The 23,514-nt window shown below is 38.3% G+C and overlaps 1 protein-coding gene across 2 annotated transcripts; it reads right to left on the bottom strand.

Moving 5' to 3' along the window:
• Positions 1-315: 315 nt before the first annotated feature.
• LOC135091501 (molybdate-anion transporter-like) lies at positions 316-15,172 on the bottom strand. 2 transcript variants are annotated; one of them, XM_063989194.1, is made up of 3 exons: positions 14,806-15,172; positions 6,071-6,122; positions 316-5,485 (listed from the first exon to the last, which is right to left on the bottom strand). In XM_063989194.1, the coding sequence occupies exons 2-3, from the start codon at positions 6,104-6,106 to the stop codon at positions 4,094-4,096; spliced, it is 1,428 nt and encodes a 475-aa protein (XP_063845264.1). In that variant the 5' UTR covers positions 6,107-6,122; positions 14,806-15,172; the 3' UTR covers positions 316-4,093. The 2 variants fall into 2 exon arrangements, with proteins under 2 accessions (XP_063845264.1, XP_063845265.1); XM_063989195.1 differs by lacking the exon at positions 6,071-6,122 and having other exon boundaries at positions 14,806-15,170.
• Positions 15,173-23,514: the final 8,342 nt, after the last annotated feature.

Raw genomic sequence — 23,514 nt, 5'->3', positions numbered from 1 at the left:
ATAAGTCTTTCAATCTTCATCATTATCCTCTGTATTCTTTCCAGTTTCCGCATATCTTTTTTTTTTCTATGTGAAGCTCAAGCTACTGCTGCGTATTCCAATTTAAGACGTATCATGCTTGTTATAATTTTTTTCATAATTTCTTTATCTAAATAGCTAAATGTCACATTAATGTTTGTTAACAACCTGTATGCAAATTTACCATTTATGTGTCTTTCAGGTGATAGTGTGTCCTGAATCATTACTTCCAAATCTTTTTCTTCTTTATTTTTCATTATTATTCCTCTTCTCATTTTGTTATTCCATGAAGGTCTCTTTTTACTTTTTCCTATTTCCAACACGTGGCATTTTCTGGTGTTAAATTCTAGTTTCCATCTTTGGCTCCATGCATGTATCTTGTCAATATCCTTTTGTAACACCTTGCAGTCATCTTCATCCTTTATTATTTTTATTAGTTTTGCATCATCAGCAAAAAGATTTATAAAACTATTTAGATCCTCTGTCATATCATTTACATATATTTGAAACATAACAGGTGCTAACACTGATCCTTGCAGTACCCAATTGTCACTTCACGCCAACTTGTATTAGAGTCACTTATTATTGTTCTCATTTCTCTCCCTCGTAGATCATCCATCCACCTCAGTGTTGCTCCCTTTAGTCCTCCTTCATTCTCTAACTTCCACATAAGACTTTTGTGGGGAACTTTATCAAATGCTTTTTTTGAGATCCAGGTATACCACATTAACTCATTTGTCCCTCTCTTGCACTCCATCTATTACTCTCATATAAAAGCTCAGTAGATTTGTGACACAGGGTCTCCCTTTCCTGAATCCAAATTGTTTTTCTGTAATTATCTTTTTATCTTCTAAATATTCCACCCACCTATCTTTAATTAGTGTTTCACAAAGCTTACTTACAATACTTGTTAGTGACACTGGCCTGTAATTTAATGGGTCCATTTTATTTCCTCCTTTGTATATTGGGACTATGTTTGCTCTTTTCCATTCCCTTGGTAATTTTCCTTCTTTCAACAAGCTGTTGATTATATCCCATAAGGGTTCCTCCATTTGTTTTCTGCATTCTTTTAATATCCATCCATTTATATGATCTGGTCTCAAAGCTTTTCTAACATCCAGTTCTTCCAGCATTTTCTTTATTTGTATCTTCTGTATTCCCTCATTCTGTGATACCACTTTCAGTGCCATAAAATCAGTTTCCTTTGTAAACACAGACTGAAAACTCTCATTCATTAGTTCATGCATCTCCCCAGTAGTTTCATAAATTCTTCCTTCTCTTTTTAACTTATTTATGCCTTCCCTATGTTTCATTTTTCCATTTATGTATCTGTAGAAGAGCTTGGGCTCTTCCTTGCATTTCCATACTATGTCACTTTTAAAATTTCTTTCTTCTTCTCTTATCATTATACCATATTCATTCCTTGACTTTCTGTATTCTTCCCTAGTATTTCTGTTAAGTTTTCTCATCATTTTCCCCTATGCTCTGTCCATTTTTTTTTTTTTTTTTGCTTCTATACACCTAGCATTATAGTATTCATGCTTTCCAATTTTCACTTTATAACTGGTATAAACTGTTGCACCCCCTCTCTATACTTGCTCAAAAATATATCATATTTTTTTTGCACTACTTTACCTTCAAAAAGCTCTTTCCCCTAATTTTTCCATAAAATTTATTAAGCTCTGCAAAGTTTGCATTAGGATAGTTCTGTCTCCCATTTCTAAATTGTTTATTCCTGTGCAACACTATTTTCTCCTGTAGTACTATTTCTATTGTCACATGATCAGTTGGTCTACTTTCTGGGGTTTTCATAAACACTAAGTCCAACTGTGATGGTTTTTCTCCTCTGCATCTTGTAGGTTCATCCCACTGTCTCATTGTATTCACCATCATGGTATACAAAAGTTCTTCGTTTCATGACTCACCATTTTCTTTCACCTCCATCTCCACCCAGTTAATTCTTTTAGTGTTGAAGTTGCCTACTAAGGACACTTTGTTACTTTTCCTTGTCATTTCCTATGCTATTTCTTGTTTCTAGTTGCATAATTTTGTGTCTATTGGTCTCCCATGCATTAGTTTTCAGTGGTATGTACATCACAATAACTTTTCTTTTTTCACTTCCTTTGATCTTAATCACAACACTCAAAATTTCTGCCATTTCATCACCATATTCCACTTCCTCAACAACAATATCCTCTTACCAATATCATCACTCCTCCTCCTCCCTTTCCTTTTGTGTCTCTCCTCCATGTACGATTATATCCTTCCTTTGCAAATCTCATCTTTATTTCCTTCTTTTTTAATTTGGTTTCCATTAAACAGACCACATCTGGTTTATTGTTCTTTACGTAGTCTTTAAGTTCCAATAGGCTCGATACCAAATCATCTATATTTGTATACATAATTAAGCTTCTGCTTGGTGATCTTCCGTGGCACCTTTGTGCCACCATTACCTCAATTTCATGTTCACAACTTTCCAAATGAATCTCCTCACTTGCTGTGGTTTCTCCTCATTTTTTGACTAGACCTCTACTCTTTCAGTTTACTTCTCTCATCTTCATTCATGTTTTTTTTATCCATATTCCCCTCATTCCTTCTACTTTTGCCAATTTTCCTGTTCTTTGTAAGACATGTTCAGCTGTTGTTTGTGACATAAATCTTATTTTCATTGGTCTTGTTCTACTTTTTTTGTACTTTCCAATTCTGTAAACCTCTTCAATTTGTTCAAATATCTCTTCTCCTTCCCTCGCCACTTCTGCTATAATTTCCTTAGCCCTTTTTGCCTCTTCTTTCTCTCTAGCTATTTTCATGGGTGGGTTCTTCTCCTTGACCCCAAATACTATCACACACATCTTTCTCTGTACTGTGTCTCACAAGATTACTTGTTTCCTTTATTTTAATCACTTGCTTTTCCATGTCCTTATTGTGTTCCTGTTGCTGTTGCCTTATTATCTCCTACATATCCACCTTTTGTTGTTGTTCCCTCTCTTCTTTCCAACTTTTGACTTCCTCTGTCACTAACTCTTTTACTTACCCAATCTTAATCTCTCTTTCTCTTGTAAAGCTTTCTTTAACTCATCATTCTCTTCCTTGAGTTTCTTGATTTTTTCACAGTACTTCTTGTTTAAGTCCACTATTTTTGTTAGGTTAGGTGTATGTGTGCGTGTGTGTGTGTGTATGTGAGTATATTTGTAAATACCTGCATATTTCTCCCTCTCTTTCTCTCTGATTGTATGTATGTATGTATGTATGTATGTATGTATATACGAGTATGTATATATATATATATATATATATATATATATATATATATATATATATATATATATATATATATATATATATATATATATATATATATATATATATAAAACTTGGAATGGAAGTGGTCCAGAAGGACCTCAGTGATCTATGTGTGTGCAATGAGGCTGTTTCAATTGAGACCATGCAGCATGGTGAGCTCCAATAAGGTTAACAAGCAAGCATGCTTGAAGCCTTTCAAAATAATTGCATGATAATGAGAGAGAGAGAGAGAGAGAGAGAGAGAGAGAGAGAGAGAGAGAGAGAGAGAGAGAGAGAGAGAGAGAGAGAGAGAGAGAGAGAGAGAGAGAGAGAGAGAGAGAGAGAGAGAGAGAGAGAGAGAGAGAGAATGTAATCTAAAATTATATTAAATCTTGCATCACAAACATTATAAATCATAAATGAAAATATAGCTCTCAACTTCTACATACCATTTACAGAGAATAAATAATTTATTATAAGTAATCCTAACACAATCTGAATTCACAACATCTGACGTGATACTTACTTGTGCACACATTCTTTGCATATGTATTGATGTCATATTACTAATGTGAGATAATGTCAGTTTTCATCTAATGAAAATGTGCCAAGTGCTCAAAGGACACTGCACTGAAGTTTACTACAGTGTACACCTTGTAACAGGAAAATGCAAAAACAAAATTATAAACTAACAAAAAATGCCAAATAATGACAATGTACAATGATATAAATTCTACTTAATGATTCAGACTGTACAGGACAAAAGCTACCATACAAACTACATACATGGCATTTACAACTCTGCCTTGGTTAAGGGCACCTGATCTTCACTCTGAGGCAGTGGGGTCTTATTGGAGCTGAAAAGCCGTACAAACCTTAGACTGATGATGATTGCCACAAGCAACATAACTGTGCAGACAGTGAACATGGCCTGAGTGGAACTGATTATAGTATTATTGTGAACCAGTAGCAGACTGGCACAGGTGATGATATTGGTTGGCACACGAAACCAGTTCATGATGCCTGCACGGAGCTCCTCAGGAATGACCTGGGACCGTAGGTACCCAATGGCAGGAAAGTACATGCCCACACCAACTTCTAGGATAAGGAAGGCTAAGAAAGAGAGGTACAGATAACCTCCACCAGTAGAGTAAATGCAGATGGTCATGGCAATGGTGGCCAACATCACAGCAAACACCAACAACTGTTCTGAAGTGAACTTTTTGGCTAGCATAATAGAGTAGAGGGAAGAGCCTATCATGATACACACCATAAAGCTGGCAAATACCATGCCCAGGGGAGGGTTAGCTCCACCCAACACAGGGGTCCACTGAAACACAAAAATGTACATATTGGCCTCAAACAGGGATTGAACAATGCCCAGGTAGAGAATAGTTTCATTGAACAGGATGGACCTCAGGCCATCCATGCATGAGCGCCGTAGGTTGAGACTCTGGTTCCCATAGTTTTCCTTCCAGGTCTTCAAAATGATCAAGCCAGCCATCACCAAAAATGGAATTGATAGCATGAATGGAGATACTGGGCCATATCCCAAAGACTCAGCAAATATATTGGAAAACACCCCAGCATTGATGGCAAGCACACCATTCCAAAAAGTAGCTTTGGAAAATGTCACAGTTAGCCACTCACTGGGAAAATCATGTGTTTCTGTGTGCTCATACACATACCATGACTCAAAGGTAGAGAACAACATGGAGGTTGAGATGCCACCAAATACACGGCCCAAAAACAGCCAAAAGAACTGTGAACTAAGCTTTGTGAGACAACAAAATGAATACATCACACAAAATGTCAAGGCCATTTTCTTTCTACCAAACCGATCTGCCAGGGGCCCTGTGGTTGTCCCAAATACTACACTACTAGCAAAACCAACCACATATAATAGAGCAATCTGGTTGCTAGCATAACCATAGTGTTGATAGAGCTTGTACACGTATGGTCCTTGCAGCCAGTCTGAGAACAGTGCCATGAAGTACACCAAGAAGAATGAATGCTGAAATCTCTTGAAGTGTGGATTATTTGCTGAGGAGATCTGGCTTTTTGTTTTCATGGCAAACACATGGAACACCAAAGCCACCAAGGCAAGGACTGTGAAGGATCCATAGATAAGGGCCTCCATGATGACAACCTTACCAATCTGAGGCACTATGAAGTAATCTACAGTCTGCAAAGAGAAGCAATGCAACTGTTGAAATTACATTTGAAATATATATTAGTATTACTTCTAACATGATTTTTAAGACCAACTCTTTTACTTATACTTATTTCTTTTATCTTAATACCTTAGATTTTACAGTCTGATAAAATTCCATGCTAATTAGTTTATAATTATTTCATGATGAGCAAGCAGTCATAGCTTTTCAGTGTCTTTCCTTCTTTCCATGAACTTTCTGTAAAGTCTTCTTAAGTCTCCTTCCTCCTTCTCTCCATGAAAATCCTGTAAAGCCTTCTTAAATAAACTTTCTCCCACTCCTTTTATTTTATTGCTCTTCTATTTCCTTCCTGGGTCTATTCATTGATAACTACTTCCTCTAACTAGTTCAAGTTTGTAAATTGAAAAATAGTACCCAAATAAATAAATACAATTTCAATATCATGACAAAGTTTACCTACCATTATAGCACTATAGCATGTAAAGCTTTCAATTTCAGTTATGCAGGATAGTCGATAGCCACAAGACAAAAAATTAGCATATATTTTCCTTATACTAGCACAGAGTGAATCTATAACCAAGACCTTCACTTCTTACCAGACTTAGGTTGGCTGGGGTTCCTTCACCTGACATGTTAGGTCTGAGATAGCTGGAGAGAGAGTGAGGGAGAAATATGCTAGTGAAGGTTCTTGCTCACAGGTGTTCAGCAGATACAGGTGAGGAGATGCTCACAGATGAGGTGGCAGGAAAAAACAGGGTAGAATAAACAGAGGGAGGGGGGGTGGAAGGAGAGGCAAGGAGGAAAGTGAGTCTGGCAACTTCTATTACAAAATGCTGCAAATAACTATCATTTTACGTCATATATCTTCACTCCCTCTATTTTCCTTTCCTTTTCCTTCATTCCTTTACAGGAAAATATGTCTCACTTCATATAATTTTCAAGATGATGCAAACAGAATTCTCTGATAAAAGAAAAATCTATAAAGGGCAGAAACAACCAATTACCTCAAGTCAGTCAATAAATTATAACAAGAATTAGCTCTAATTTATGTCTGGTCTATTTACTTTTTTATTCACATTTCATTTCCTTTTATTTATTTACTCACTTTTCTTTTATAAAGTGATTATTATGAAGGATATACCGCCATGGAGGGTAGGATTCGAATGTGTGAAGTAGATCTTGGATTAATTTCTTTTGTTTTTCCCCATTTGTTTTCCATCACTCATGTACACCCCACTTCCCATCCCCATCCTTCACTCCCCAGTTTCTCCAATGCCACTGTCATGCATTCCCCATTGTAATAACAACTATCAAGGATCAGGGACAAACAAAATCTGCTTGACTCTTGGTATATTTGGTAGCCTGTCGGACTCACATGTTTACCCTAAGTGTGCTTCTAATCAACAAATCATCCCACCTTCAAATCACTTCAAATAATTTCCCCATTTTGTTTCCATGATGTGATGCACCAAAACAGGGCATAGCAATATACAGTGGAACCTCGGTTTTCAAACTTAATTTGTTCCTGAATGTTGTTTGAAATCCGAAATGTTTGGAAACTGAAATTATTTTTCCTATAGGAATCAATGTAAAATAGATTTATCCATTCCCAGACACCAGTCCACTATGTCTTGGCGGGTAATGAACAACGCTCCCGCTGTTAAGATGGTCACTCTACAACATCTCCAGCTTAGAAATTATTTATCCAGAAAAGATGTATTGAATGAACTTAGTGACAAAGAACTCATCAGAAGTTATTGTTTAGACTGTGTAGGCATTCTCTTTGTCACTGACCAAGTGAGTGAAGCCTTATAGAGTGACAAAGAGAGGAGCAACCTACTCACTGCCAAAATGAAGGTAATCATATCACTTAGACATCTTGCTGCTGAGAAAATTTACTGGGAAAATGCAGCTGTGCAGTAGTGATTGCGTTGTGGGTCATAGAGAGAGCCACAGGAGGCTCGGGACTACTCCTGAACTTTGTTTGTTTACATCAAGGTTCTTTGATGGAATCACATTTCAACTTATTTCAAAGATTAAATTACTGTCTTACCCACTCTCTCTCTCTTCTAAATATATAAAAAACAAAGGAAATATTTATAGAAACTATCAATTACAGCAGCTTTTGCTACATCTTTTAATATTTGAAATGATGCAACTTTGTTTAAAAACTGAATTATGGTATGGCAATTAAAGCAATTACAAGTTAAAAATTTTGTTCAAAAACCGATTTCTTCAGGAAAGGAGGCGTTCAGTAACCGAGGTTCCACTGTAATGTCAAAGGAATGTCATATGGCACAATAAATCAAGAATGACAATCTCTCTCTCTCTCTCTCTCTCTCTCTCTCTCTCTCTCTCTCTCTCTCTCTCTCTCTCTCTCTCTCTCTCTCTCTCCAAAGTAACACCTGTTGCCACAGCTGTTGTTGATGACATTTCTATCTCCAACACCACCACCATCAGTGGTGCAAAGTAGTAGTAGTAGTAGTAGTAGTAGTAGTAGTAGTAGTAGTAGTAGTAGTAGTAGTAGTAGTAGTAGTAGTAGCAGCAGCAGCAGCAGCAGCAGCAGCAGCAGCAGCAGCAGCAGCAGCAGCAGCAGCAGCAGCAGCAGCAGCAGCAGCAGCAGCAGCAGCAGCAGCAGCAGCAGCAGCAGAAGAAGTAGTAGTAGTAGTAGTAGTAGTAGTAGTAGTAGTAGTAGTAGTAGTAGTAGTAGTAGTAGTAGTAGTAGTAGTAGTAGTAGTAGTAGTAGTAGTAGTAGTAGTAGTAGTAGCAGCAGCAGTAGCAACAGCAACAGCAACAGCAGCAGCAGCAGCAGGAGGAGGAGGAGGAAGAGGAAGAGGAAGAGGAAGAGGAAGAGGAAGAGGAGGAGGAGGAGGAGGAAGAGTTGTTGTTGTTGTTGTTGTTGTTGTTGTTGTTGTTGTTGTTGATGATGATGATGATGATGATGATGATGATGATGATGATGATGATGATGATGTTCTTGTTGTTGTTGTTGTTGTTGTTGATTTTTTTTGTTGAATTTTTTTGTGAGTTTTAATAATTCTCAGTTCGTTGAGGCGTTCTTTATAATTGTTTAACCTATTTTCTCCTCCTGCTCTGATTTCATCCTACTATTGTGCTAATTGCTTTTCCTTTCTTCCTTCTACGGTCAAGGTGGGTGGGGGTTGTCATCTGGCAACTTATAGCGCTTGCGCTCGTCCCACTCTGCCTTCTCCGTTATGTTTAATAATAATAATAATAATAATGCTGTTGTTGTTGTTGTTGTTGTTGATGATGATGTTGATGATGATGTTGTTGTTGTTGTTCTTGTTGTTGTTGTTGTTGTTGTTGTTGATGATGATGATGATGATGATGATGATGATGATGATGATGATGTTGTTGTTGTTGTTGTTGTTGTTGTTGTTGTTGTTGTTGATGATGATGTTGATGATGTTGTTGTTGTTGTTCTTGTTGTTGTTGTTGTTGTTGTTGTTGTTGTTGTTGTTGTTGTTGTAGCAGTAGTAAGTCTTCTACTACCACTACTTCTACTACTACTACTGAGAGAGAGAGAGAGAGAGAAAGAGAGAGAAACATGATTACAATATATAAATTGGTGAGTGAGATGAAGAAAACAAATAGAAGGAAATTTTTGAGAAAATAAGGAACTGGATATTTAAATAAATATGAGAAAATTTAGACAAGTGCTATAAATAACATGAAGTAGTAGTACCATACCAAATTCCAAATCTTGAGAAATATAGGCTTTTCCCACAGCTTGGCTCAAGGCGAAGCTTTCAGGGTTTCTTCAAAATAAGTGGCTCACCACATGGGGTCAAACTGTTGCATATATATATATATATATATATATATATATATATATAGAGAGAGAGAGAGAGAGAGAGAGAGAGAGAGAGAGAGAGAGAGAGAGAGAGAGAGAGAGAGAGAGAGAGAGAGAGAGAGAGAGAGAGAGAGAGAGAGAGAGAGAGAGAGAGAGAGAGAGAGAGAGAGAGAGAGAGAGAGAGAGAGAGAGAGAGAGAGAGAGAGAGAGAGAGAGAGAGAGAGAGAGAGAGAGAGAGAGAGAGAGAGAGAGAGAGAGAGAGAGAGAGAGAGAGAGAGAGAGAGAGAGAGAGAGAGAGAGAGAGAGAGAGAGAAATTCAGATTCTTGAGGGAATAAATCTGATCATCTATATTCCCAAGGAAAACACAATCTAGATAGAGTACTACGGGTGAAGGCAAGTGAAGCCAGAACTTTACCTGAGGACTCACACCCTGCCCCAGAAAACCCTGGACCCAAGTGAGCTTGTCTTTCAGAAGAGAAGCCCCCATATACAGGGAGGGGCTTATATTTTTCAAGATTTGGAATTGAGTATATTAGCAGCAGCAGCAGCAGCAGCAGTAGTAGTAATAATAGTAGTAGTATTCTTCTATTCTATTACTACTACTACTACTACTATTACTACTACTACTACTACTGATAATACTACTACTACTACTTCATGTAATTCTTCCTTCTCCTCCACACTTTGACAACTTCATGCTACCTATTAAAATTCTTTGCAATGATGTTTTCCATGCACTCACCAGCCTAAACCCTCAGAAGGCTTATGGACCTGATGGGGTCCCTCCTATTGTTCTCTGAAACTGCACCTCCATTTTTGCACCTTGCCTACTCAAACTCTTTCAGCTCTATCTGTCAACATCTACCTTTCCTTCTTGCTGGAAGTTTGCCTACATTCAGCCTGTTCCTAAAATGGGCAACTGTTCTAATCCCTCAAACTATCATTCTATTGCTTTAATTTTCATCCTATCTAAAGTTTTTTAATCTATCCTCAGCAGGAATATTCTTAAACATTTATCACTTCACAACCTTCTATCAGATCGCTAATATGAGTTCCGTCAAGGCCGCTCTACTGGTGATCTTCTGGCTTCCTTTACTGAGTTTTGATCATCCTCTTTTAGAGATTTTGGTGAAGCTTTTGCTGTTGCCTTGGATATATCAAAAGCTTTTGATAGAGTCTGGAAAAAAGCTTGGATTTCCAAACTACCCTCCTACAGCTTCTATCCTTCTCTTTGTAACTTTATTCCAAGTTTCCTTTCTGACCATTCTATTGTTGCTGTGGTTGACAGTCACTGTTCTTCTCCTAAATTTATCAACAGTGGTGTTCCTCAGGGTTCTATCCTGTCACTCACTCTCTTCCTATTATTCATCAATGATCTTCTGAACAAAATTTCTTGTCCTATCCACTCCTACAATGATGATACTACCCTGCACTTTTCCATGTTTTTTCATAGACATCCAGCCCTTCAGGAAGTAAACAGTTCACACAGGGAAGCCACAGAACACCTGACTTCTGATCCCTCTAAAATTTTTGATTGGGGCAGAGCAAACTTGGCATTGTTCAATGCCTCAAAAACTAAATTCCTCCATCTATCAACTTGACACAACCTTCCAGACAACTATCCCCTCTTTTTCAGTGACGCTCAACTGTTCCCCTCTTCCACACTGAACATCCTCAGTCTGTCCTTTTCTTATAATCTAAACTGGAAACTTCACATCTCATCTCTAGCTAAAACAGCTTCTATGAAGTTAGGCATTCTGAGACATCTCCACCAATTTTTCTCACCCCACCATCTGCTAACTCTGTACAAGGGCCTTATCTGTCCAAGTATTGAGTATACTTCCCATGTTTGGGGAGGTTCCACTCAAACAGCTCTTTTAGACAGGGTGGAATCAAAAGCTTTTCATCTCATCAACTCTTCTCCTCTAACTGTTTTCAGCCTCTTTCTCATCGCTGCAATGTTGCATCTCTTACCACTATTTTCATGCTAACTGCTCTTCTGATCTTGCTAACTGCATGCCTCCCCTCCTCCTGCAGCCTTGCTGCATAAGACTTTCTCCTTTCTCTCACCCCTATTCCGTCCACCTCTCCAATGCAAGAGTTAACCAGTATTCTCAGTCACTCATCCCTTTCTCTAGTAAAATCTGGAACTCCCTGCCTGCTTCTGTATTTCTATCTTCCTATGACTTGAACTCCTTCAAGAGGGAGGTTTCAAGACAGTTATCCTTCAAGTTTTGACTACCACTTCAGACCCTATTTGGGGACCAGCACCTCAGTGGGCTTTTTTTATTGGATTTTTGTTGCCCTTGTCCAGTGTCCCTCTTACATTAAAAAAAAAAAAAAAAAAACATAGCACTTGTCTAAATTTTCTCATATTCCTTTAAATATCCAATTCCCAGTTCTCTCTAAATTTTGTCTTTATTTCTTTCCTCCATTTCATTCACCAATTTATGTATTGTAATTATAATTTTTTTTCTCTCTCTCTCTCTCTCTCTCTCTCTCTCTCTCTTGCTGGTTGTCTAACTATCTTTTTTAATCTTTCCCTAACATGTATGATGGGATTTCCACTCATACTGCTATTTTAGACTGGGTAGAATCAAAAGCTTTTGTCCGGAACTCCCAGTCTGCTTTTGTATTTCCACTTCCTATGACTTGAACTCTTTCAAGACTTAGGTTTCAAGACACTTATCCTGTTTTTCTATCATTCTTTCTGACCTCTATGGAAACTGGCATTAAGTAGGCCTTTTTTTTTATTAAATTTTTAGTTGCCCTTGGCCAATGGCCTCTTACACACACAAAAAAAAAAAAAAAAAAAAAAAAAATAGACAAATAAATAAGAAAATAAATAAATGAATAAGAAACTGACATACAGTAGCCACATGATGCCTGCATAATTTTTGTGTAATCACTGTAGTAATTATATATGTCCATCATAACTTCATCCAGTGTTGTGCTTTGTCAGAGATAGGGGTACTGTCAGGTTGCATTTTTTGGTGTTTTTTATTTACAGCGTAAAAGGAGAAAAAATCTTATATATGATATGATATCTACATGATATGATATGTATATCATTCCCATGCTATGAATGGAAGTGTGGCTACCACATGATTTTGATTCTTGAATTTTTTCCCTTCTCAGAGCTCACAATATCAGACCAGAGATGCGGAATTTTATTTTTATATATTTTAAAGCCTTTATCCTCACCTTTACATACACTTTCCACAATCCAATAGTGTGTGTAATAAATGAATACTTCTTTACAATGCAAATACCTATTAATAAAACAAGAACTGCAAGTTCAAGAAAATGGTAGGTTACAAACCAAACCTGGTGACATGCACAAGATTCACTGTGTTCTTTAGTATGATGCCATTATTCCTTGAGGTAAGACACACCTTACAACTGAAATTGTGCCTATCTTTTAACATTCTTACCCTGTGTACATGTTCAATAAAAGCTAATGAGAGACCATTGCTTTTTTAGAAAATAGCTTACTACCTAACAAAAGATTCTGTAAGTGAAGGGAGTGTCAAACAAACTTTACTAGCCCTTTGGACTAATCAATGTCACTGCCTATGCCATATTTGTTTACATCTCACACAAGGATTGGTTTAAGGTTGGTAGGTCTTTACAAATATTAAGGTTTTTTAAATGTAAAATAATGGGATCTAATAAGGATCTGAATACATATGAGAGGGCTTCAAATGTCACTTCACATTCAGAGCTTAAACCTACTTAATTATCTTCTTTTTTTTTTTTCAGTGCCTGCCCAAACTAAGGTGCATCTTATATGTTCATGCATCTTATAAGCCATCAAATATGGTATATAAGAGACTGTGAGAAGCCAAGGTGACATTGGATAAGGATCAAATGTAGAGGAGGCATTAAGTATGCATATTTGAAGGTATACAAAGATGTTTCCTGGTTTGATAGCCTTACCTATGTACTAGAAGGACTGAAGATATTGGATTTGCCCACCTTGATCTATAGATAAGCCAGAAGAGATAAGATTGAAGTTTATATGATCATGAAGGGCATGTACAATGGGAACATTGCATTAAGGTAGATGAGAAGTGAGGGTACCACATGACTTCTTGGCCTAAAATTATACAAAAGAGTAGTTACCAGAATGAGGAGCCACTACTTTATGTCCATAGAACAGTTTGCCAGCCTGAGTAATGAATACTCCAAGTTACTTTTTTCATTATCTGACAAATTCTTAGAAAAGTTTTACAAAATAAATTTCTGCCACAAATTAATAATAATGATTGTGAGGAATTATGTAGATTGTTTGATAACATAACCTAAGTCTAGAACAAAGTCAAGACAATATCTTATTTCACTGGATCTACACAACTTTTAACCCCTCATGTGATGCCACTGCTCCAACGAACCAATAAGTACTGTCCACTACAAATTCACCTGATATTTTTCAAAGGATCACATCCGTTTTAGACACCACACTCATTTTCTCATCACCCATCACTGAAATAAACCTTTATTCCTCACACAACTTTTAGACTGGGTGTTCAGGTTTGTAAAGGACCCAATTAGGGTTGAGAGGTTATAATACTTGGTTACATAAAATTCTTAAATGATCTTCACTGTAATGTGGCAGTTAGAAGATGCTGATCTAATAGTTAGGGATTCTTACAAGCTATTTTAAGAGATTATTAAGTCAGTTACAAAGAGTTTGTTACAAATATACTGTATTCTATCTTCCCCTAACCCGAAGACTCTGCATTCTAACAGGTTCCCAAGCCACAGTCACCCTAGACTAAGCTGAGCTAGAGGCTACACCCCCTAGCTTCTAGATCAGCTTAGCTTGCAGCAACTATAACTGGAATACAATAATATAAAAAGATTTCCAACAAACATTATAATTAAAATTACTCAAAATGCATGAAAACCTCAAGAATCCTCCAGATTATCTATTTCATCATGTATATAGATATTTTGGTAGATTAATTATTATAGGTTAGCTGACTTATAAATAGTATCAAATTTTGAATATCTTAATGCTCAGTGAGTTCCAGGAAGCAAAGCTCCTAATTGTGAGGTTCATTAGATCAGGTTTGACTGAGTTTTAAAACACGTTGGTTTGGTTGTTTGGAGACGTTTGGTTGGTAGTTTTGATACTTTGCATAGCAGTTGTGAGATAATACACAAGAGTTCACCCAAAGCTACCCTGACAAGGCATATGCAAAGTGTATATATATATATATATATATATATATATATATATATATATATATATATATATATATATATATATATATATATATATATATATATATATATATATTCTGTTGAGAAATGGCAATGAAATCTAACAGAATAAAATAACATCATAGTGAAATTAAAAGGATGTGATTTTCCGCAAATTTGTTTAGAAGCATATTGCGTATATAAAATAAATCCACTAAATTTTTACTAAATTTTTGTCAGTGCAAACAACTCTGATTTATATTAACACACACACACACACACACACACACGAACAGGTGTCAGCTCACCTCAGTAACCACCACCACCACCACCTCCCGGAGTCTACACCAGCTGGTCACACACCATCATGTGTTACTCCCACAGGGACTGTGGGACACCAGACTTCACGCAGGGCCACTCCAACGCTCCTTGACGACTTGTGACGTGCCACAGCAGTATGCCACACAACTTCCCCTGCCACGGCTCGCCCTTCCTTCTCCCGCTGCCACATCAACAAAACAATGCTTTCACTTTCCTTTCGTCCGTTTTCATATTTTTTCGCCAGTTTTCCAGTAACGTTCAATGACATGTTTCGTTGCTTACTATACGAATGAGTACTGATATTGTCATGTCTAGCTTCGTAACACAACGAAGGGAAATAATTTCATGTCTGCATATATTACTAGTAGTAGTTCATACTATCCCTAAATGATAACACGAAAAATTATCTACTGTTATGGTGATTTTACTACCTCCATCCCATGAAGCTTATTATTTTTTTTCTTGCAGAATTCAAACACGTAGCGTCTAACTATATATATATTATATATTGTAAATTATCTAGTTTAGTGACACAGTGACTTATTTTACGTCCGTGGCCTCATCTCGCGGGATTTTAATTTTTGCCTTTACACTACAAAATTAATTTTCATTGGCTCTGGTTGCCGCAGTTTCTATCGGGCATGGAATCGAACAGCTGGGGAGTCTCTTATCGCAACCCGCAACGGTCACAGTCCTTGGTGTGGCCGATTGGCTGTGCACGCGTGACACGGGATAGCACACGGGCGATGGCCAATTGTGTCAAAAAACCGCACTCGGGATAGGCAGCCTCAACTGTCTGTTATACGTATAGGTATAGACTCCTGTACATGTAACAGACCACTGTACGTTGACATTGTCAGTTTATAATTACGGCAATGTTTCGTTATTAAGTAGCCTACTGTATTGCTCAATCTAACTTCTTCAGGGGTGAGGTGGGAGGGCCTGCACGCAGAAAAGTCCCAGCACACTGCGCATGTGCGAGTAATCTCACTTCGTGAGTGGCCGCCACCTCTTCTCAGCAGCTAATCTAATCTAATCCAACCTAACCTAACCTAGCCGAAATAATGTGCTATAATAAATAAGAGACCCTATCCAGTAATATAGTACAAAGTAGTTAGGTTAAGTTATGGTTAGGATAGAGGCGCGTTCTTGGTGGCCCAAAACCGCTATCTACGGTGCATTAAAAACATGAGAAATAAGGGAAGCTGCAAGAAGCGACCGGGCTTACACGTGGCAGTCCCTGTATGAAATATACCTACGTATTTCCATCTATTACCCCATCCATAAACCTGTCTAATCTTCTCTTAAAGCTCTCTAATGTCCTAACACTAACAAGATTACCGAGTCCGTTCCACTCATCTACCACTCTATTTGAGAACCAATTTTTTTCCTATCCTTCCTAAACCTAAATTTTTCAAGCTTGAACCCGTTACTTCTTGTTCTACCCTGGCTGCTGATCCTAAGAATTTTGCTTACATCCCGCTTGTTATAACCCTTATACCACTTAAAGACTTCTATCAGGTCCCCTCTTAACCTACGTCTCTCTAAAGAATGTAATCTTACAATCTCCCTTGTTATAACCCTTATACCACTTAAAGACTTCTATCAGGTCCCCTCTTAACCTACGTCTCTCTAAAGAATGTAAATTTAACAGCTTCAATCTCGCCTCGTAAGGAATACTCCTCATCCCCTGTAACCTTTTAGTCATTCTCCTCTGTACTGATTCTAATAGACCTTTATATTTCCTGTAATGTGGGGACCAGAACTGCACAGCGTAGTCTAGATGAGGTCTGACCAGCGCCAAGTATAACTTTAATATTACTTCCGGCCTTCTGCTTTTAACACTCCTAAAAATAAATCCTAGTACCCTATTTGCCCTGTTTAGGGTACTAGGATTCATCCGCTTCTGCTCAATAGGTTTGCTTCCTGAGGCAAACCTAAGCAAGCCTAACCCCGCATATTAACATATCAACTAAAAACGTTTGCATTCGTATGACATCCCTCATATTCCTGACTTGAAGTTTATAATATATTTGTCTTTGTCATTAGGCAATGTAAAAACACAATCACTTACAAGAGACATAAAAACATCAAATAAATGCATCTTGTTATGTATAATATCAAGTAGACATGATTATCATTTTAAAACGAAGAACAGTGAAAACAACTCAAACGAACACCGTATTATCACTCCAGACACCACAGACAAGTAGAATTGTCGGTATGTGAAGCGGCTTAACCCTTAAGGCGAGCAGGCAAGCAAGTGTCAGTGATTGATGCTGATGATGATGGTGACACTAGGCATGTACTGAACTAAATAACTGTACATTTAGCAGTAATATCGGCGTGTTCTTGGCTGTCCTTTGAGGGTGAAGCTTAGGAAAATAACTAGCTATGCGGTTTTGAGCCACCAAGAACTCGCATTAGGTTACGTTAGCTGAAAGGAAGGTGGCGGCCAACCATGAGGCGAGACTGGTCACACATGTGTAGAGTGTGCGGGGACTTTCCTGCGTGCAGACCCTCCCAGGTGAGGTACTCGTACATGATACTACAAGACTAAATATTGTTGTGCACGCCCCTTTTTCCGCCCTTCAGGCGCCTTCAGGTACACATTTACCACTGCAGCAGTCCAAGGCAGTCAGTCACACTACAGGAATTCACTGTTGTCGTGGTTGGGCCCGTTTGGCTAGTGGGGGCGAGGCACGTACAAGCGGCACCTGTCTGGACTCAAAAGACTACTGAGAGGGGAGAAGGAGCAACAAAACACAGGCTCACTAGCACTTTTTTTTTTATATATATGCAGGAGGCACACTGGCCAAGGGCAACAAAAATCCAATAAAAACAAAATGCCCACTGAGATGCCAGTCCCATAAAAGGGTCCAAAGCGGTAGTCAAAATTTGAAAGATAAGTGTCTTGAAACCTCCCTCTTGAAGGAATTCAAGTCATAGGAAGGTGGAAATACAGAAGCAGGCAGGGAGTTCCAAAGTTTACCAGAGAAAGGGAAGAATGATTGAGAATACTGGTTAACTCTTGCATTAGAAATGTGGACAGAATAGGGGTGAGAGAAAGAAGAAAGTCTTGTGTAGCGAGGCCGCGGGAGGAGTGGAGTCATGCAGTTAGCAAGATCAGAAGAGCAGTTAGCATGAAAATAGCGGGATAAGACAGCTAGAGATGCAACATTGCGGCGATGAGAGAGAGGCTGAAGAGTCAGTTAGAGGAGAGGAGGTGATGAGACGAAAAGCTTTTGATTCCACCCTATCTAGAAGAGCAGTATGAGTGGAACCCGCTCCAGACATGTGAAGCATACTCCATACATGGATGGATAAGGGCCCTTGTACAGAGTTAGCAGCTGGGGGAGGGGGGGTGAGAAAAACTTGCGGAGACGTCTCAGAACACCTAACTTCATAGAAGCTGTTTTAGCTAGAGATGAGATGTGAAGTTTCCAGTTCAGATTATAAGTAAAGGGCAGACCGAGGATGTTTAGTGTAGAAGAGGGGGACAGTTGAGTTTCCTTGAAGAAGAGGGGATAGTTGTCTGGAAGGTTGTGTCGAGATGATAGATGGAGGAATTTAGTTTTTGAGGTATTAAACAATGCCAGGTTTGCTTTGCCCCAATCAGAAAATGGAGGAATTTAGTTTTTGAGGTATTGAACAATGCCAAGTTTGCTTTGCCCCAATCAGAAATTGTAGAAAGATCAGAAGTCAAGCGTTCTGTGGCTTCCCTGCGTGAAATGTTTACTTCCTGAAGGGTTGGACGTCTATGAAAAGACGTGGAAAAGTGCAGGATAGTATCATCAGCGTAGGAGTGGATAGGACAAGAAGTTTGGTTTAGAAGATCATTAATGAATAATAAGAAGAGAGTGGGTGACAGGACAGAACCCTGAGGAACATCACTGTTTATAGATTTAGGAGAAGAATAGTGACCATCTACCACAGCAGCAATAGAACGGTCAGAAAGGAAACTTGAGATGAAGTTACAGAAGGATAGAAGCTGTAGCAGGGTAGTTTGGAAATCAAAGCTTTGTGCTAGACTCTATCAAAAGCTTTTGATATGTCCAAGGCAACAGCAAAAGCTTCACCAAAATCTCTAAAAGAGGATGACCAAGACTCAGTAAGGAAAGCCAGAAGATCACCAGTATGGGTGATCGCCCATACTGGCGATCAGATAGATGGCTGTGAAGTGATATATGTTTAAGAATCTTCCTGTTGAGGATAGATTCAAAAACTTTAGATAGGCAGGAAATTAAAGCAATAGGACGGTAGTTTGAGGGATTAGAACGGTTACCCTTTTTAGGGACAGGTTGATTGTAGGCAAACTTCCAGCAAGAAGGAAAGGTACATGTTGACAGACAGAGCTGAAAGAGTTTGACTAGGCAAGGTGCAAGCACAGAGGCACAGTTTCGGAGAACAATAGGAGGGACCCCATCAGGTCCATAAGCCTTCTGAGGGTTTGGGCCAGCGAGGGCATGGAAAACATCATTTTGAAGAATTTTAATAGGTAGCATGAAGTAGTCAGAGGGTGGAGGAGAGGGAGGAACAAGACCAGAATCGTCCAAGGTAGAGTTTTTAGCAAAGGTTTGAGTGAAGAGTTTAGCTTTAGAAATAGATGTGATAGCAGTGGTGCCATCCGGTTGAAATAAAGGAAGGAAAGAAGAAGAAGCAAAGTTATTGGAGATATTTTTGACCACCTTTCTATCATGTATAACACGAGAACAAGCTGTGTTGAACCAAGATTTGGAAGGTTTAGGTCGAGAAAAAGAGTGAGGAATGTACGCCTCCATGCCAGACACTATCACTTCTGTTATGCGGTCGGCACACAAAGACGGGTCTCTGACACGGAAGCAGTAGTCATTCCAAGGAAAATCAGCAAAATACCTCCTCAGGTCCCTCCAACTAGCAGAGGCAAAACGCCAGAGGTACCTTTGCTTAGGGGGATCCTGAGGAGGGATTGGAGCGATAGGAGAAGATACAGATATGAGATTGTGATCGGAGGAGTCCAACGGAGAAGAGAGGGTGACAACATAACCAGAAGGATTAGAGGTCAGGAGAAGGTCAAGAATGTTGGGCGTATCTCCAAGACAGTCAGGAATAAAAATAGGGTGTTGCACCATTTGCTCTAGGTCGTGGAGGATAGCAAAGTTGAAGGCTAGTTCACCAGGATGAGGAAAGCCAAAGCTGGTGATGAACATTGAAGTCTCCAAGAATGGAGATCTCTGCAAAAGGGAAGAGGGTCAGAATGTGCTCCACTTTGGAAAAGAATTTCTTATAGTCAGAGGAGTTAGGTGAGAGGTATACAGCACAGATAAATTTAGTTTGAGAGTGACTCTGTAGTTGTAGCCAGATGGAGGAAAACTCGGAAGATTCAAGAGCGTGGGCACGAGAGCAGGTAAAGTCATTGCGCACATAAACGCAACATCCAGCTTTGGATCGAAAATGAGGATAGAGAAAGTAGGAGGGAACAGAAAAGGGGCTACTGTCAGTTGCCTCAGACACCTGAGTTTCAGTGAGGAAAAGAAGATGAGGTTTAGAAGAGGAGAGGTGGTGTTCTACAGATTGATCTTAGACCGCGAATGTTGCAGAAGTTAATGAAGAAAAGTTGAAGGGGGTATCAAGACACTTAGGATCGTCAACAGAAGGGCAGTCTGACCTGGGAACATTTATGGTCCCCTCCCCAGATGGGGACTCCGAGGCTGGTGTAGGATTCGCCATGATAATTTTGAAATTTTGAGTGAAGGGTGTGTGTGTTATTAGGTGCTTGTAGTTTTGTGTTGGAGGAAGAGAGTTGTCTTTAGAGGGCAGGCTGTGACTGCCCCCTTGTGTTGTGAGACAAAGGGAAACGTTCAGTGAGGTCACAGCTGGTTTAATGATAAGTTCACAGCACCCCCTGAACAGTGCTTTAGACCTCACTGGGAGTAATTATCGTTTCTGCAAGTGCCTACTGCCTCCTGCTACTCCTGTCTTTATTGCCCACACAGAGCAGTACCACAGGGCACAAGGCACACTACCACACTACAGCATGTCAGGGTCGCACCACCGGCCCTCACTCGACAAAGCGTCACTGTCACTGGGTACCTCACAGAACATCTCACATCACCCCACGAGATCACAACTCGTACACAGCGTCGCTCAGCTAGCATCAAGTACTCACTGTCTTAGCCTGCCGGGGCACACTAATCTCACATCATGTCGTTGCAGCAGCAGGCGACCAGTGTCGTAGCAAGGAACGGGCACTTCTCTTGCTTTGGCGTCTTCTCTCTGTCTGATGTCCTCTTCTCTCTCTCTGGTATCCTCCTGTCTGTCTCTTTTATCCTCTTCTCTCTCTGTCTCTGGTGTCCTCTTCTCTCTCAGTCTCGATGATGATGATGATGATGAAGAAGAAAGGTGAAAGAGAATAAAGTGGGAAAGAAGTATAGGCTGGGTGAAATATGAAGTATAGTGGAAGGATTAAAAGTTGGCGGGCAAACCGCCTTCCCCTTTTAGTTGGTTAAATTTAGTTTAGTTGTTCAAATTAATTTACAATGGTCTGTCATGGCTGAAATTGCAATATATATATATATATATATATATATATATATATATATATATATATATATATATATATATATATATATATATATATACATATATATATATATATATATATATATATATATATATATATATATATATATATATATATATATATATATATATATATATATATATATATATATATATATATATATATATATATATATATATTGGGGCTGGGGTGTCTTTTGATAGTGCTTTAATTGGTCGTTTGAACCATCTGTGTTCCCTCTGAAAGTCTGGTGTGGAAATTATTTGCGAATATGCTTCGTCCCTACTGCAGTTAGTAAGTTTATCTTTTATCTTGTTGCGTTTGTTATTTAGGTTAATGTTGATGAGGGTGATTTTGTTAGTTGGTGGATTTCTTATGTCTTGTGGGTGTAAAGGTAAGTGTCCTCTACTGCAAACCTTTGTGCTTTGTTTTGAACTCAGTAACTTTAGTAGTGCCGAGTGGGAGATACTACTGAGAGGATAAACTGGGTAGGTTAATACTGGGAGTACGCAGGCTTTTTACGAGGTCTTTATTTTTTATTTAAAATTTTAAATCTTCTTATTACTGTAAAGGCAGAGTTAGCTTTATTCTTTATGTGGGATTTATGCTTAGAGTATCCAGTAGTGTTGAAATGGAGGCCCAGGATGTTACACTCTTTTTTTGTAGTTAATTATATTCCTGTCCATGTTTATGGGTTCATATTTATTCATTGCAACTGGTAGGATAGTGAATTTTGTTGTGTTAGTTTTTGTTTTCCATTGATATTCAAATTTTTTTTATTAATTTTTTTTTTTTTTTTTTTTTTTTTTGCTAAGAATTTCCTTGATTTACCAGGATAAGTTATAATTTGTATTATGTCATCGGCGTATGCAATGTTCGGTGGTGGAGTGTCTGATGTGTATATCATGTATAGTGTGGGGAAGAGGCAGCTGCCCTGGGGGACTCCATTTCTCAATGTGAAATTTGGGCCTTTGTATTTATCTAGGGATATAGTGGCTGTTTTATTTTCTATAAAACTAAAAAAGTAGTTTGCTAAATATAACAGGTATTCAAAGATTATTTATTTTGTATTTAAGGCCCTCATGGCAGACTTTATCAAATCCCTTGCTAACATCTCTTGCAGCAAGGCAACATAGTTTTCAGTTGGCTATTGAGCTGGCTATTGTTTCGGTTACTATTGCTAGAGCTGTATCTGTGGAGCGATGGCTTCTCAATCAGTGCTGCGAGTGTGGGAGTTTGTGTATTTCTAAGAACTGCCGGAGTCTGTTGATTATTTTTTCATAAATTTTGCCAGCTACTTCTAGCAGTGATATAGGCCTGTAGTTAGTTGGGTCTGTTGTTGTTTTATTTACCTTTGGTATGAATCTTATTTTGGCGTGTTTAAAGGTACTAGGAAAAAAAAAAAAAATTGATAATGAGGTGTTCAGTTACTTCACTATGTGTGTTCTGCAAGACAGTTTTATTGATGTTGCTTTTGCCTGGGGTGTTATTTATTTATTTATTTTTTTAGCTTTTTCATTATTTGTTTTACCTCATTTGTTGTTATTTTCCTTGTGAGTGGGTTGTTAGGGTCCAGGTTGTTATCATCAGCCTTAGTTAGAGGTGAACAGTGTTCTTGCTTGTTTTTTATATATTTGAGAACCATGTCTTCGGTGGTGGGATCGAAGCTGTTGTTGTTGTTGTTGAAATATGTTTTCCCATATTCTTATGAAAATGGGTTCCTTTTGTTTATCAGCGTATATTTTGATGTTGTTGTGGATAATGTGTGTGTTGGTTTTATGTGTACCTTTTCATCTTTTGATTAGTGACCAAAAACTTTTTAAATCCTTGTATTTTTTTTTTTTTTTTTTTTTTTTAGTGAGGCTATTTTTGTTTCCCAGTTTTTTTTTTTTTTTTTTTTGTTTACTTATAGTTTACTTTCTTCTGTTATTTGTCTTTTAATGGTTTTGTAGGATATGTATTTAGGACAGTTCCATCCCTTATGTAAACTTTGGGTGAGTAGGTTATGTGCGTAGAATTGCAGGGTTTTAATTTTGTTATTTGTGATAGGTTTTAGTTTGTGTTTTTGTTTATGGTGGGTGTGATTCTTAAGCGTTTCGTTTTTTTTTTTTTTTTTTTGTCCAGGTGTGTGTGG

Source organism: Scylla paramamosain, chromosome 37 (assembly GCF_035594125.1).
Source record: "Scylla paramamosain isolate STU-SP2022 chromosome 37, ASM3559412v1, whole genome shotgun sequence".
NCBI lineage: Eukaryota > Metazoa > Arthropoda > Malacostraca > Decapoda > Portunidae > Scylla > Scylla paramamosain.
Note: the sequence above shows the minus strand (reverse complement) of the source record. Positions and strands in the feature narration are given on the sequence as shown.